The sequence below is a fragment of the Mauremys reevesii genome, linkage group 1 (assembly GCF_016161935.1).
Source record: "Mauremys reevesii isolate NIE-2019 linkage group 1, ASM1616193v1, whole genome shotgun sequence".
NCBI lineage: Eukaryota > Metazoa > Chordata > Testudines > Geoemydidae > Mauremys > Mauremys reevesii.
In genome coordinates this window covers 13,148,848-13,163,494 of record NC_052623.1, presented here as the reverse complement: position 1 = coordinate 13,163,494, position 14,647 = coordinate 13,148,848, and the positions used below count along the sequence as shown (strand labels likewise).

Genomic DNA, 14,647 nt, shown 5'->3' with positions numbered 1-14,647 from the left:
CTGGTGGCCCAGGGAGCTGTTCTCATTTCACCCAATGGAGAGTAACCGGGATGCTCACCCGTCATTTCATTCCCAGAGTGACACATCAGAGAGCGCTTTAGAAACCCACTGTAATGTCAGTTCTATCGCGCTGGACCCAGGAAGTCCCCGGCGGCCAGGCAGTTTAGCTCAGCAATAAGTGGCCTGTCGGTGGCTTTGTTACAGTCCAAATAACAGACGGAACCAACATGTTTCTCGTGGGTTGGCTCACACGGCCACATCCGGTCAGCAGCCTGTGCGGTCAGGATGCCCTGAGGTAGGTCCCCGCTTGCCGTGAGGCAGGAGCACAGTGCATGAGTTGTGCAGATATGGGTGTGACGTTCATAGAAATATGGTTATGATGTGAATATGGTATAACTAAACGATACTTCATGCAAGGTGGGTCTTGGAAGGTATCAGTGGAAGGTTACAATTTACTGAATGTGTCTATCCGATTTGTGTGCGTGTGTCGTTGGATCTGAAGCTGGGAATGTTGACCATGTCTCTGTATTTCAAATGGGCTATGTTGGATGAGGCCAAACAATGTTAGTGGCTTATTGAGGAAATGCACTAAAAGCACGAGGATGACCCCAGGAACTGTGTGCAATAGAAACCTCTCAGAGATAGCGCTACACACAGGGAACCGGTTTGTCCCGGGTCAGATAGCGCTACACACGGGGAACCGGTTTGTCCCGGGTCAGATAGCGCTACACACGGGGAACCGGTTTGTCCCGGGTCAGATAGCGCTACACACGGGGAACCTCTTTGTCCCGGGTCAGGTAGCGCTACACACGGGGAACCGGTTTGTCCCGGGTCAGCAAGCTCTACGCAGTGGAAACCTGTTTGTCCCAGGTCAGAAAGCTCTACGCAGTGGAAACCTGTTTGTCCCGGGTCAGATAGCGCTACACAATGGGAACTGTTTGTCCTGGGTCACAGCAAAAAAGCTTTCCAGTAAGTGAGGGGAAGATATAAAAGAGGGACAATGACAGCGTGAGGGGTCCTCACTCTCCCTACAACAACACAGCTGAAAACACCTGAGGAGCAAGGACTGATCTGGGAGAAGTGATGGTCCCAGGCTAAGAGAACCTGGGAAAGCCAAGGCAACTTGTGCCTTAAGAACCTGCCAGCCCGTTTATCACTGAGGGTGAGAAGTTGTTCATTTGTATCCTACCTGTCTAGTGTGTGAAGCTCAGTCTGGGGCTTTTGTTTAGTTCCTACGGTAATCTGCTTTGTTCTTTTGCTATCCCTTTAACCACTTAAGATTCACCTGTCGTGCCTGTCCCAATGGGCCCCGGTAATAAAGCTCACTTTGGGATCTGCGAGGCCCCAAAGGCGGGTGTTTGGCTCCATCCATTAGAGAGGGTGGGACGAGACACCAAGTTTGGGTCCAGACCCAAAGTTGGGGGGTGGATGGATGTGGGGCTGGGTTGGTCCTATCTCATAAGGCTCACTACAGTGGGCAGAAAATGCCTAGCACTTAGCCAAACACTTCAAAGGACTTTCAGTGGCAGTGCAGTGGGTTAGGTACTTATCTGCCCCAAGTTAAGAACTTACGAAGGGCCTTAGTGGGTCAGACCAAAGGTCCATCTAGCCCAGTACCCTGTCTTCCGACAGTGTCCAATGCCAGGTGCCCCAGAGGGAATGAACAGAACAGATAATCATCAAGTGATCCATCCCCTGTTGCCCATTCCCAGCTTCTGGCAAACAGAGGCTAGGGACACCATCCCTGTCCATCCCAGCTAATAGGTCCATCGATGGACCTATCTTCCATGAACTTCTCTAGTTCTTTTTTTAACCCTGTTATAGTCTTGGCCTTCACAACATCCTCTGGCAAGGAGTTCCACAGGTTGTGTGTTTTTGTGAAGAAATACTTCCTTTTGTTTGTTTTAAACCTGCTGCCTATTAATTTCATTTGATGGCCCCTAGTTCTTGTGTTATGAGAAGGAGTAAATAACACTTCCTGATTTACTTAAGTCCCAGTTTTATTAATCTCTCCTCATAAAGCAGCCATTCTCATCCTAATAATTTGTGTTGCCCTTTTCTGAACCTTTTCCAAGTCCAATATTTCTTTTCTGAGATGGGGCAACCACATCTGCACACAGTATTCAAGGTGTGGGCGTACCATGGATTTATATAGAGGCAACATGATATTTTCTGTCTTATTATCTGTAAGATACGATAGTATCTGAGCTCATCACGAGCCACAATGGATTTATCCTCACACCCCCTAGGCACAGCAGTGCAGTTATCCCCATTGTACAGAAGGGGAACTGAGGCATGGGGAAAGTGGGACCTAGCCCAAGCAAGTCTGTGGTAGAGCAGGAAACTGAATTCAGCTCTAAGTCCCAAGTTAGCACCCTAACCCCTGGACCATCCTTCCTCACTGTAGGAGCTTAGCACCTTCCATCTACGATAGATCAGTCCATATTTCACTCTAAACTCTGTCTTGTATCACCATCTCCTAGGGTCAGAGTTAAGGTTACAGGGTGATTTTTTTTGGATTTATTTAAATCTTGTGTCTGGAGGGTGAAGTGACTTTTGAAGCCTGAGAGAGGAGATGTGTCCCTCTGGCTTTACTGTCTGATTTTTGTAAATGGGGTTCAGGAACTTTTTAGCACAGAGAAGTGAAATGACTCGCCCAGGGAGCCAGGAACAGAGCCCCGGCATCCTGCCACCCTCTCTGCTGGCCCGGGTGGTACGCGCTCTGGCCTGCTTGGCTCAGGGAAGCCAGCCGATTACACTCAGGAGAACCAGCCAGTCACTAGTCCATGCTCTGTGCTCAGACCCATCTCCCGATCCCAGCTGAGCCATAGAGTTCTGCTGGCCCTGGGTAACAACGGCTGTCCCCCTTGTAGTAACCGGCATGGGGGGCAGAGCAGGAAAGCTTGGCGTCATTAGGGGGAAAGGGGTTGCTTCCTAGGGTGGACGCCCCCTGCAGGCTGCTTTGCTGTGTGCTGAGGGTGAGCCCAGCACTGCACAGGAACCCTGGAAAGACAAAGGCCCTGCCCCAGGACACAACAGGAGGCCCAGAGGAAGGGCCGGGATGATGGGGCTGCTTTCTTCTTGCCCTTTAAATCTCAAGGGGTGGGAGGGGCCTAATGCCTGTGGGGGAGGGGCTAGGCCTGGGGTCCCAGGTGTAGGAGAAGGCATGAAGACAGGAGCAATGGGAGCGGGGCGAAAGGAGCAGGGCAAACAAAACCTTTGAGTGGTGGCTGCAGCCTGGGGGTGTGCACGCGTGCGCCACTCATTCATACAGTGCACCAGCCCCAGGAGGGAGACTCACGTTCCTTCACAAACAGTGCAGCTTGCATGGACCTGATTCTCCTCTCACAGCCGCTGGTGTAAACGCAGAGTACTCTGGAGTCACTCTGGATTCACGCCAGTGGAAATGAGAACAGCCTCTGGCCCCTATCTCTCCCTATACACACGGAGCAGAGACAGGCTCACGTGCAGATCTGGGGCAGCGTGGCGAGGCTGTACGCACGTGGGCACCCACCCACCACAGCCTTTGTACAGCTCTACATGGCCCCCAAGCCCAGACACCCCTCAGCTCTGGTGCAGCACTGGCTGGAGCCCTGGCAGGGCAGGGCGAGGCCCAGCCTGGCAGCCCCACCTTGGCCGCGAGAGCTCAGTCCAGGCCGGTGTAGGTGAGTTCGGCCATGCCATCGGGGATGGCCCGGAAGTACTCCAAGCTGGTCCTGTGCATCTTGCACTGGTACTTGCCACAGGTCTTCACGTACTGCAGGAAGTGGGGCGCGCCGGGGAAGATCACGTTGTCGGCCACGATGGTGGCTCCCTCGAGCAGCAGGCCGTGGGCCTCCAGCAGCTGCAGGTCCCGCAGGTAGCAGCGCTTCCAGTGGTCCATGAAGACAAAGTCGGCCTTGAGCAGACCGTGCTTCTCCTTCAGCTGCGGGATCACCTCCTCCGAGGCGCCCACAATCAGCTCCACCTGTGCTGGGGAGAGGTGGGGAGGTCAGCGGGGGGGTCCCCCCAATGAACAGCATGTCCCTCCTGCGGGATCTCACGGGCATGGTGCAAACCGAGGGGTCAACCAGCCTGGGATTGGCCCTTTAAAATGCAGCTGTCTCGGGGGCGGAATTCGGCAGCTTGTTCAACAGCCAACAGGAACACTGCTCGGCTGTTTGAGACAGGAAGTGGAGAGGAGTAGCTCAGCCCGTTGAAACCATGGGGGGCACTCAGATCGCACAGTCTGGGGAAGTGAGGCTATGAGATTGAGCGTTAACTACTGTCTGGGCCAAATTCCAAGCCAAGGAATTCTGTTCACCCATCTGCAATTCCCCGGGCTGGGGCCTCAGCTGGTTGCTGCCCCCCGGTGCTGGAGCAGAAAAGCTGCCAGGTTCTGCCCCCAGAGCCGCTCTCCTGGCAGCCTCTTTTCACTGAGGCTCGCTCAGAATAAGCTGGGAGCCAGCCGTGGAAGGCACCGGGGGAGGGAGCTACTCACAGTGTCCTCGTCGAAGCCCGCCAGGCGGATGACCTTCTCGGCCACTGCAGCATTGCGTGGGTCCATCTCCACGGTGTAGAGCCGGGCACCCATGGGCAGACACTGGGCCATGAGGATGGTGGCGTAACCACAGTACGTGCCCAGCTCTAGCACAGTGAGTGGCGTGTTCTCATAGATCAGACGGTCCAGGATCTTACCTAGAGGGCAGAAGGAGCCTTGCCAGGTCAGCTCACCTGGAGACACGCGCCCCCTCCAGCCCCAGGTAACCCACCCAGAAGGTGGAAAAGCCTGATGGGGTCATCTGGGCTCTCCAACCTTGGCCAGGGCAGGATTGTCCCCTGAGGTCTGTTCCCCAGGGCTCTGTCCTCTCCAGTTCTGAACACCCCGGGTATCACGGCTCCTAGCAGGGGGAACTGATGTAAATCAAAGAGAGGTAAATCACCAATTTTAATTGGCAAGGAGGAAACCTTGATTTAAATAATCAATTTCAATCATGTTTTGCTTTTGTACTTTTTAGTTACGTTTCCTCATGAAAGATTGTGTCTCACTGGTTTGTTACCATTAAAACATGTTGAGCTGGAAATAAATCTAGCCTCTATAACTAAATGGAGTGCTTGTTTTTGCCAACCCAGAGGCTGAGCTACAGCTGTACCCATTGACTTAAGCAATGACTTTGCTTCACTGGCATTTATTTAGATTCTTCATTTTTAGGTTTTTTTGTGTTAGAAAATTGTGAATGATGCATTTCCTCTTACTAGATGATTAACTTTTTACTTGTGATTTGTGTGAAGATCTATTTGAATAGAAATTCAAATTCAATTAAAAGTGCAAAAAAAAATTAAACTAAAACTACCTAACATATGCTGCAGACATAAGAAAAAAAAAGTTTATCAAAACATATTTTTATGTAAAACTAACTGATTTGTTAAACAAAGGAAGTATGATGTGGAGTTAGTGAACTGAACTGATTGTTTCTGGTCACCACCTCCTTCAGGATTTTAGAACTAGTCAATCTCACCCTCTCACATACCTAGTTTTTTATTCAGAGGTTGGAAAAGGAATACAAGCTTTCCTGCTTTTTCAATTCCCACCTGGTTTAGGACATTGAATGAACTAGTCATTGAACCGAACTGGCCGAATAAACTGAAATGAAGAAAATATTCTCGTTGCAGCTGTAGAAGAGGCTACTGGTGTCAAAAGCCGGTTGAGCCCTTCAACAAACCCTGAGTCCAAGGTCTGGTGACTTCCACCAGTTCAGTAATTTCACTTTTTTATAAACTTGGCAGCAAACATGCAGTACTTAGTATTTTGCATATTTAATTAGATTCTAATACAGTATAATAAGTTTAGGCCTTAACATAGGTTGCCAGTTTCAAATTTAATTTTAAATGGGTTTATTTAAATAAAAATAAACCTTGGGATTAATTTAAATGTTAAAAAATCTAATTTAAATAAAATAAAATCTGTTTTTTTTTTTTTAAATAATCATCCTTTTTTATCCATCCTGGCTCTCAACCTCACCATCTGCGTGACTCTTCCCAGAGATCCTGTTCTTGGGACAATGTCTTTGAGAGGATAGCTAAAAGTCCCACTTCACCCCATTACTCCCAGCTGTTTCTAAGGAGGCAGAATGGCCTTATGGTCAGGATGCAGGGTTTGGCATTGGAGCTCCTAGGCTCTGCTCCCAAGTGCTGCCACAGTGATCTCAGGCAAGTTACTTTCCTGCTTGGTGCCTCAGTTTCCCTGTCTGCAAGGAAGGTAGTAGTTAGAGGCTAGTGTTTGTACAGGGCCTTTAGGTGCTACGGCAGTGTCAGTGCTGAATAATAATAAACATTTGACGCTCCTTGAAGGGCAGGTGCTAGAATAAGGCAAACTCTTGAGTTTTCTTCACTGCTTTAAATGATTCCCCCCCAGTCCTTGACTTTTTACACCCTGGGCTGTGTCTGGAACTCCGTTTACAAGTGGCTTTGCTCAATTCCTCGAGTAGATCAGACTCTGAAATAAATTTGTTAGTCTCTAAAGTGCCACAAGTACGTCTGTTCTTTTTGTCCAGCAGGGGGCGATGATGACCTATACATAGCGGCTCTTATAAATAGTCCCCATCCCTCCCACCCATATCCCATTCCTCCCAGGAAAGCTATAATGGGAGGTGATGCTGCAAGAGAGATTCCCTTCCCTGGCTCCCCACCAGCTAACAGGGAGTGCAGCCCCCACTGCTGATGTCCCGTGTTGTTCAAGGGGAGGCGCTGGGTTAAGCACAGCTGTGCTTCTCCACACACGCCACCCCAGCTGCGGGTGGGACTACGTGATGTGCTAGCCCTATAGACAGCAGGCAATTTCTCCCCCCACCCTCAAGCTCGCTCATGCGCCTCCCGACGACGCAGCCCTGTTCTCAGAGCACGTCCGGCAGGCGGGTCCGTAATCATGGAGCACTTTACTCTGTGCCGTGGGCTCATGGCAGTGAAAGGCCAAAGGGTTTTGCAATACTGGGAGCACTGCCCTAACGCGCCAGCCATCAGCCTGAGCAAAGGATGGGCTGCGGCGTCTCAGAAGGCAGGGAGCGTGCACTGCACGTAGGGGGAGATTTACCTCGGGCACCACACACAGTCTCAAAATGGGGTTTAAGTGGGACTCCTGGGGTACTGGCTGTGACATGCCACACCCCATACTCACCATAGGAATATGATTATGATATAATTATGATGCATCTTGTACAGATATGTCATTGCAGCCGAAGACTGAACGGCCGGGGAGGCTAATTCCCTCATCCCCTAGATCAGGGTTCCGGCAGGTCCGGGGCAGGGAGGGGGGATACTTCACTGTGGCTGCTGGACACAGAGACCCTGTGGTTCTCACTGGCCCCCAGGGCTCTGACACAGCCTGGGCTGTTTAGTTTCCTGGCAGGGCTCCTCCCTGAAGCCTGGCCTGGCAGCTGTGGATGGGACCCCCTGGGACACGGGCTGTCCCGACAGAGGCGAGCGCTGCTGCTCTCCGGTCCCCTGAGGAAAGCCGGGGTCTAGGCTGGCCATAGTGAATCAGCGCTGGGCCGGAGCAGGTGTATTTGTTTCCTGGCACGTCCCTGGCATCAGCACCTCCCACCCAGAGCGGCTGCTCCTGGCAGCAGCCTCGGGCTGCTCTGTCCCCCCAGGCTCAGCAGGCTGGAAACTTAACTCTCTGCCTGCAGCTCCTGCTATAAACCAGGGGACCCTCCCACAGTGAGCGCGGCTGAGTGGGGGGCAGGCTTGGCCAGGCCGGCTTCACCATCCTGCTCTCTCTGTGGGAGCCAGGCACTGCCAGGACCAGGGACCCTGCCCGAGCTGGCTACTTCAGGCACCCGCAGCCCTGGGCTGGCTCATTTTTGGGGGGCTGGGGGCTGTAGCAGGAAGGCTCCCTGGAAGTCAGACTCAGCCTCCTCACCCGAAACTCTCCCTGCTGGCCTGCTCACTGTAACATCCTGGCTGTGTGGGGCTGGGGCTAGGGCTGGGCTGGGCTCTCCTGCCCAGGCCTGGCGAGAGGACAAAGGGAGGGCCTAGAGGAGCTCCCCTGTAGCTCCAGGGTGGCTGCCCAGGGCTTGGGAGCTAAAGGAGCTTTTATTCATTCATGATTGTGTCTATATGAGACTTTCATCCTGTCCCGTTGAGAGGCCAGGAGTCTGTTCTTCCCCCAGCATGGAGGCTTCTGCTGCAAAACTCCTCCCCGTGGAGCCTTCTAGTGAGGATTCAAACCCCCAGTCTGGCTTAGCTACAGCAGCTGGTTTGAGCACTAGGCAGCGCGCTCCTGGCTAACAGAGCTCGCTCTCTAGAAGCCTTGGAGGGGAAAGGTTGGGCAGCTCCCGCAGCAGCAATTCTAGAGCCAGATCTATTTAGAGGGAAGAATCCCTCCGCCGGCCTGGCACGCTCAACCGACATCCAAAGAAAGCTCAGAACATGCATTAATTCTGGCTCTGCCAGGGTGGGGTCTGAGGCCGGGCTCATGGAATTTGACCAGCGTCTGGGTGCTAAATGTTAATTCCCCTGCACAGGTCTGTCCTGCCCACCCAGTTCAAAGGGAGAACCCTAACACAAAGACACCATGATGAGCTAGCTAGTGTGCACCACTGCCCTGTTCTAGTTAGAGTCAGGTCTGCTCTCCTGTGTGTCATAAGCCCTATACTGCACAGCTGCTAATGGGGATTCTCACTTGGCAGAGGTTGGAGCAGAAGGAGCTGCGTTCTGTGCCCAGTGTTGAAGTTCTGAGCAATCGTGCTGGGCAGCACAGGAATGTAGTAAGAGGGCCAGGCTGGTGCTGGGGCAGAAGCCCTGCTGTTGTCACCACAGTATATGATTCAGCAGGGAGCGTGCTGAATAGAATGGGACTGAACTCCTGTGTCCTGGCCAAATTCCATCTGGGGTAATTACAGTACTTTTTACACCTCCCTACATTGCCAGTGGATTTGCTATTTCCCCCTCTCTTCCGGTCTCAAATGGTCATGTGATGTTGCTGTGTGCTGTTGAACCACTACTGGGTTCCGCCCCAGAGGCGGCTGCATTTCAGGGCCCCGCCCCCTCCGGGCTGGGTGAGTCCTTACCTTTGTGAGGCCCCACGTTGCTGAGGTACTCGCAGTGGTAGCACCACTGGTCAAAGGTCTCAAGGATGTGGTGGGGGTCGCCGGGGATGGCGTGCGTGAGGACGTACTGGAAGGCCCGCTCCTCCCTGGAGATGCCCGTCAGGCAGTCCTGCAGCCGGCGCACCAGCACCGCCCGGTAGAAGAGCAGGAAGTAGTGCCGGTAGCGGATGATCAAGGTGACCAGGAAGGGGATGAAGGCCAGAGCAATGGCTGGGGAGACCATCTCAGCAGCAGCGCAGAGCAGAGAGTGGGTGGGAACCCCACAGACCTAGAGACCAAAGGGTGGGTGAGGGGGCCGGAGCATGGATCCATCTGGGTGAGTGTAACCTGCTGGGCCAGGGATGTTATGTATCCTCCTTGAGTGGCTGGCCCTCATCAGAGGATAACAGCCTACTACTACCAGCGATTTCATACCCTTCACTTGCTGCTTGTGAGCTCACCGGGATGGGAATTGTATCTTCCTAAAGCATTGGAAAAGCTTGTGAGATCTACCAGAATACAGCTGAGGCATAACCTAGCTAACGGGGGTGTGTGGGGATTTTTACGTCCCATTCCTCCCTGCCGCTGCCTCCTGCGGCAGACGCAGAGCCCAGCAGCTTCCTGTCAGCGTCTGAGCAGAGCTGTCAACATGTGGAGACGTTTCAGGACAATCAGCCAGAATAAATTGTGGGGGCGGTTAGGTTCCCAGCCCAGGAAGGGTCTGCTTTGGTCTCATCTGGCACTTTACACATATGACAGTAACTGTACTCCTCTCTTGTAGGTGCAACCGCCCCCCCACCATGTTGCAGATGGGGAAACTGAGGCACAGGGCCATTACAGCCACAGTCTCCAAACTTGTGCATCTGCAGTGAGGCACAAAAGCCCTGAGGTTTCTTAGGGGCTGGTCACCCCGTAGTTCCCACCAAAGCCGAGAGAAGCTGGAGGCGCTTGGCCCCCTCGGGATTTCAAAGCCTCTCTCTGGGCGCCCGTTTGAAGGCCCCAGCTCAGAGGCTCACGTTGCATCGTCTCCCTTACAGCAGGGTCGGGAGCCACTGACGCCAGCAGTTACTGTTACCAGCCTCAGCGCTGGGCTCAGGCCCTTGCTCCACCCTCTAGCCGTGCTGCCTCTGGCGCTGGCGAGCGGCCCCTCAGGGAGGCCAGGTCAGGCTGGCTGCTCAGCAGGGGAGCTGGCTCGCTGGTGGTGGAAAGCTCCCTGCCGCCCTACACCCAGGTAACACCGGCCCTACAGCGACGGGAGCTTCCCCAAAACTCGGGGCCTGGATTTCCCAGGCGTGAGGGGATGGGGAGCAGATTTCAGCCCGTGTGACCCGTCTGCAGAGGTTGCCTGGCTCTCTGCAGGAAAGGGCGAGATGACGGCTCAGCCTGGGGTCTGCTCTCGGCTACAGCAGCGAGTGGCCCGAGAGACTCCGCGGCCCACGGTGCGTCTGAGAGCAGGAGCTTGCCGGTAGCTGTTTAAATCAACCCTGAGATTCTCCTTCACACGGATAAGACTCAGCCCCCCGCCGCTCCCAGTCTGGCTTTCCATCAGGAAATCCAATGACCAGGCTCCTCAGGAGTTCCTCCAGCGTCGGAGGCCCCCCAGGGGGGTGCTGAGCTGCCCCGGCTGTCCCTGTGCTGTGCCAAGCCCCACTGCAGCCCATGGTGCAGGTGTCCCGCCAACAGACCCCGGGTCGTCAGCAGGCGGGATCAAACCTGGGACTGCTGGAGCTTAGTGCATGAGGCTCTACCCATGAGCTAAAAGCCGCAGCCCTTCCCCCAAAACCCCCGTCTCACGCCCCTCTCCTGCCCCACTCACACCAGGGCATGAAGTGTAGCCAGAGGAAAACGCCGCCTCTTGGATTCCCCTCAGCCAGCCTCCGGCTGCCTGCCCCAGAGTTGGTCTGAGGGCCTTGCCCCAGTATCTGCTGCCGCCAGGGCTGCTGAGAGTGGGTTCAGGCCCCCCAGCAAGGGCGGACTGGCTAAACAGGGCCGATGAAGCCGGGCCCTGGGCCCCCTTCCAGACCGCCGGGCCCCGGTAATTTGGCTTCTCCCCACCTCTCGTCGGCCCTGGCTGCCGCTGTATCTTCCTGCTGGGGCTGCTCCTGTCCCCCCATGAGATGAGACGAGCGCCTACCTGTCCGTTCCTTGCCAGCCTGCAGCCAAGGCTGCTCTGCGGAGCCTTTCGGCGCTCGCCCGGGCACCGCTGGCAGCGAGAGACCAGCAGCCCTCCCTCAGCCTCGCTACCCACTCAATTATTGATCGCGTTACCTAAGACACTGCAGGAGCCCGGCTCGGGTTACTGGCCCCGTCTGTGCAGGCCGCCGCACCACCCCTTCGCCGGAGAGGGCCAGGGGCAGCGACGCTGGGCTGAGCCCCCTGGCGCTTTGCTGCGGGCACCCTGAAAAGGTTCCTCTTCTCTAGGGGCACCTCGGCCATTTCCAGGGACGCCCTGGGGAAAGGGCACCGGGCATATGGTGCGCCACTGCCCGGGGTGGAGGGCCAAAGAGCTGCAGGCAGAGTGCAGGCAGCAGACGTTGCTGTCCCAGCTGCTGAATGTCGATGGTCCATCCGGTTTGCACCACGCTGCGGGGGCAGATCCTACTCACGGTGCTTTGGCATTTCAAAGAACTGGGCTAATGGCCTGCCAGCCCCTCAGGAGGTCTGGGGTCCCTAGGGTAAAGTCTGGAACAGGGAGATTAGGGGCTTTGCCCGAGGTCACGAAGCCGCTGTCTTATGTATCTATCTTTGGGGTTTCTACGGCATCCTTTGCCCTGGTGTCTAAGTGCTTCCCAGGGGAATTGCATCTGCCTGGCAAGGTTGCCAGCAGGGCTCCTGGAGGCGTCTGCTCCTTTCTCTTCCTGGGCACGACGGGAGCAAGGAGGAGGCTCCTCATGCCCAGCAGTAGCCAGATGCTGGATTCATCTCATTTCCTTGGCAAACTTATTCCGTAGCCAAATCCCTCCCCCGGCCCCGGGCAAATGGTTTGGGCCCGATCCTCAGCTGGGGTCTCAGTGCAGCTCCACTGCTGTCCCATCGGTTTACACCATGTCAGCATCTGGCCCTGTACCTCTCACTGCTGCGCTCTGTGGGCTGCACTGTCCCGGAGGGCACAACCGCCTGGGCAGGCCACAACTCACAGCTGTCGATGAGAGGGGTTGTGGGGGCTCCTAAGGAGAGTCAATCCACAACCCACAGTCTCCCAGACAAGCCTCTGTGTCTTTGGTTTTCTGTCTGTCCCACGGGACTAATAGCAATGTGTTGCACTGTTTCATCGATGGAGCTCAAAGCACTTGACAAAGATGGAGTCACAGGCGTAGCCCCGTGTTACGGATAGGGAAACTGAGGCACAGCGAGATGAGGAAACTTGCCCCAAAGGCCTCATTGCAAACAGGAATCTGAATGATTTGTGGTATTTCCAGGGCACACATCACACACACACACACCCTGCAAGCCGGGTGGTTATGGTGGGTCGCCTGTCACCTAGTCCCTTTTATCTTTCCCTTCCACCCTGTTTTCCACAGCGAGATTTCCTATAGTCCAAGAGAGGCACTGCCTCTTCGGGACCTCAGCTGCAACCCCAGAGCCTGTCCCCCAACCCCTGGCTGCACCCCCCCTTTACCCACCCGCATCTCTGCCAGGCACTGCCTCTTCGGGACCTCAGCTGCAACCCCAGAGCCCGTCCCCCCAACCCCTGGCTGCACCCCCCGTTTACCCACCCGCGTCTCTGCCAGGCACTGCCTCTTCGGGACCTCAGCTGCAACCCCAGAGCCTGTCCCCAACTCCTGGCTGCACCCCCTTTACCTGCCCCCATCTCTGCCAGGCACTGCCTCTTTGAGACCTCAGCTGTAACCCCAGAGCCCATCCCCAACCCCTGGCTGCACCCCCTTTACCCGCCCCCATCTCTGCCAGGCACTGCCTCTTTGGGACCTCAGCTGCAACCCCAGAGCCCCTCCCCCAACCCCTGGCTGCACCCCCCCTTTACCCACCCCCATCTCTGACAGGCACTGCCTCTTTGGGACCTCAGCTGCAACCCCAGAGCCCATCCCCCCAACCCCTGGCTGCACCCCCCTTTACCCGCCCCCATCTCTGCCAGGCACTGCCTCTTTGGGACCTCAGCTGTAACCCCAGAGTCTGTCCCCCAACCCCTGGCTGCACCCCCCTTTACCCACCCCCCATCTCTGCCAGGCACTGCCTCTTCGGGACCTCAGCTGCAACCCCAGAGCCCGTCCCCCCAACCCCTGGCTGCACCCCCCCTTTACCCACCCCCCATCTCTGCCAGGCACTGCCTCTTTGGGACCTCAGCTGCAACCACAGAGCCTGTCCCCAACCCCTGGCTGCACCCCCTTTACCCGCCCCATCTCTGACAGGCACTGCCTCTTTGGGACCTCAGCTGCAACCCCAGAGCCTGTCCCCCAACCCCTGGCTGCACCCCCTTTACCCGCCCCCCGTCTCTGACAGGCACTGCCTCTTTGGGACCTCAGCTGTAACCCCAGAGCCCGTCCCCCAACCCCGGGCTGCACCCCCCCTTTACCCACCCCCATCTCTGCCAGGCACTGCCTCTTTGGGACCTCAGCTGTAACCACAGAACCAGGCAACCCGGGATTAGGGTGACCGGATGTTTCACTCCTTATTCTTTATGAAAATATGCTCACGGTATGAATATGACAGAACTGAGATATACTTTATGCCAGGTGGCTCATGTGAGAGATCATTGGGAAGGTTCTGATTTACTGAATGGGATTATCCGTGCATGTGCCCGTTTCATTTCTGTAGCTGAAGTTAGGAAGATGGATCTGTATTTCAACTATGCTACTTCGGGTGACACCCACTGCTCACACTGCAGGTACAACAATGGAAAAGCCAGACAGGTCTGATGGCCCATCAGCGAGGACAATGGACTGTGCAAAGACTTGGCCTTCCTGAGGGCTCCCTACTGCCACTGACTCATGGACGCTGTAATCCTGCAGAGTCAGGAGGGCTTGTCACCTGATACTGCACATTACCTGGCACTTCTTGTAACTTTCCACTGGAAGGGAGGGGGGAGGTTGGGAAACAAAGGATTCCCGCCTTGTGCAAATCCTATTTAAGGGTGGGAAGGACGGCAAACGGGACTCCTCTTCTCCATGGCCTGTCTGCCCAAGAAAAAAGACTGCAAAAGCCACCTGAAGGGAAGGCAGGGGGGAGTCCAGAGTGAGGCAGGGGTCTGAAAAGGAATATAACTGGAACTCTGAACCACAGAAACCTTGCAACCTGCCTAAAATAACATTCAGGGTGAGAATTTCCATTTTGTAACCTGGTTCTTAAGTGTATCAAGCTTAGTTTGCGTGTTTTGCTTTATCTGGTCAGTAATCTGCTTCGTTCTGCCTGTTGTCTCGTATATTCACTTAGAAGTCACCTTTTGCAGTTAATAAACGTGTTTCTTCTTTATCATGTAACCCAGTTTATGTCATTTCTAACTGGGGGGGGGGAAGTTGTGCCTATCTCCCTCCACACTGAGGGAGGGGGTGAATTTCATAAAAGCTTTGGGCTTGTCCCCCTTAAAGGGAGTGGGCAGTGTCGGGGCGAGCGGGGTCTGTCTCTCT

The 14,647-nt window shown here is 55.0% G+C and overlaps 1 protein-coding gene across 1 annotated transcript; it reads right to left on the bottom strand.

Annotated features, from left to right (window-relative positions):
* Positions 1-3,646: 3,646 nt before the first annotated feature.
* On the bottom strand, positions 3,647-9,309 carry LOC120402049 (transmembrane O-methyltransferase homolog). The gene is made up of 3 exons (XM_039532437.1): positions 9,048-9,309; positions 4,481-4,677; positions 3,647-3,967 (listed from the first exon to the last, which is right to left on the bottom strand). The coding sequence occupies exons 1-3, from the start codon at positions 9,307-9,309 to the stop codon at positions 3,647-3,649; spliced, it is 780 nt and encodes a 259-aa protein (XP_039388371.1).
* Between the last annotated feature and the right edge of the window lie 5,338 nt (positions 9,310-14,647).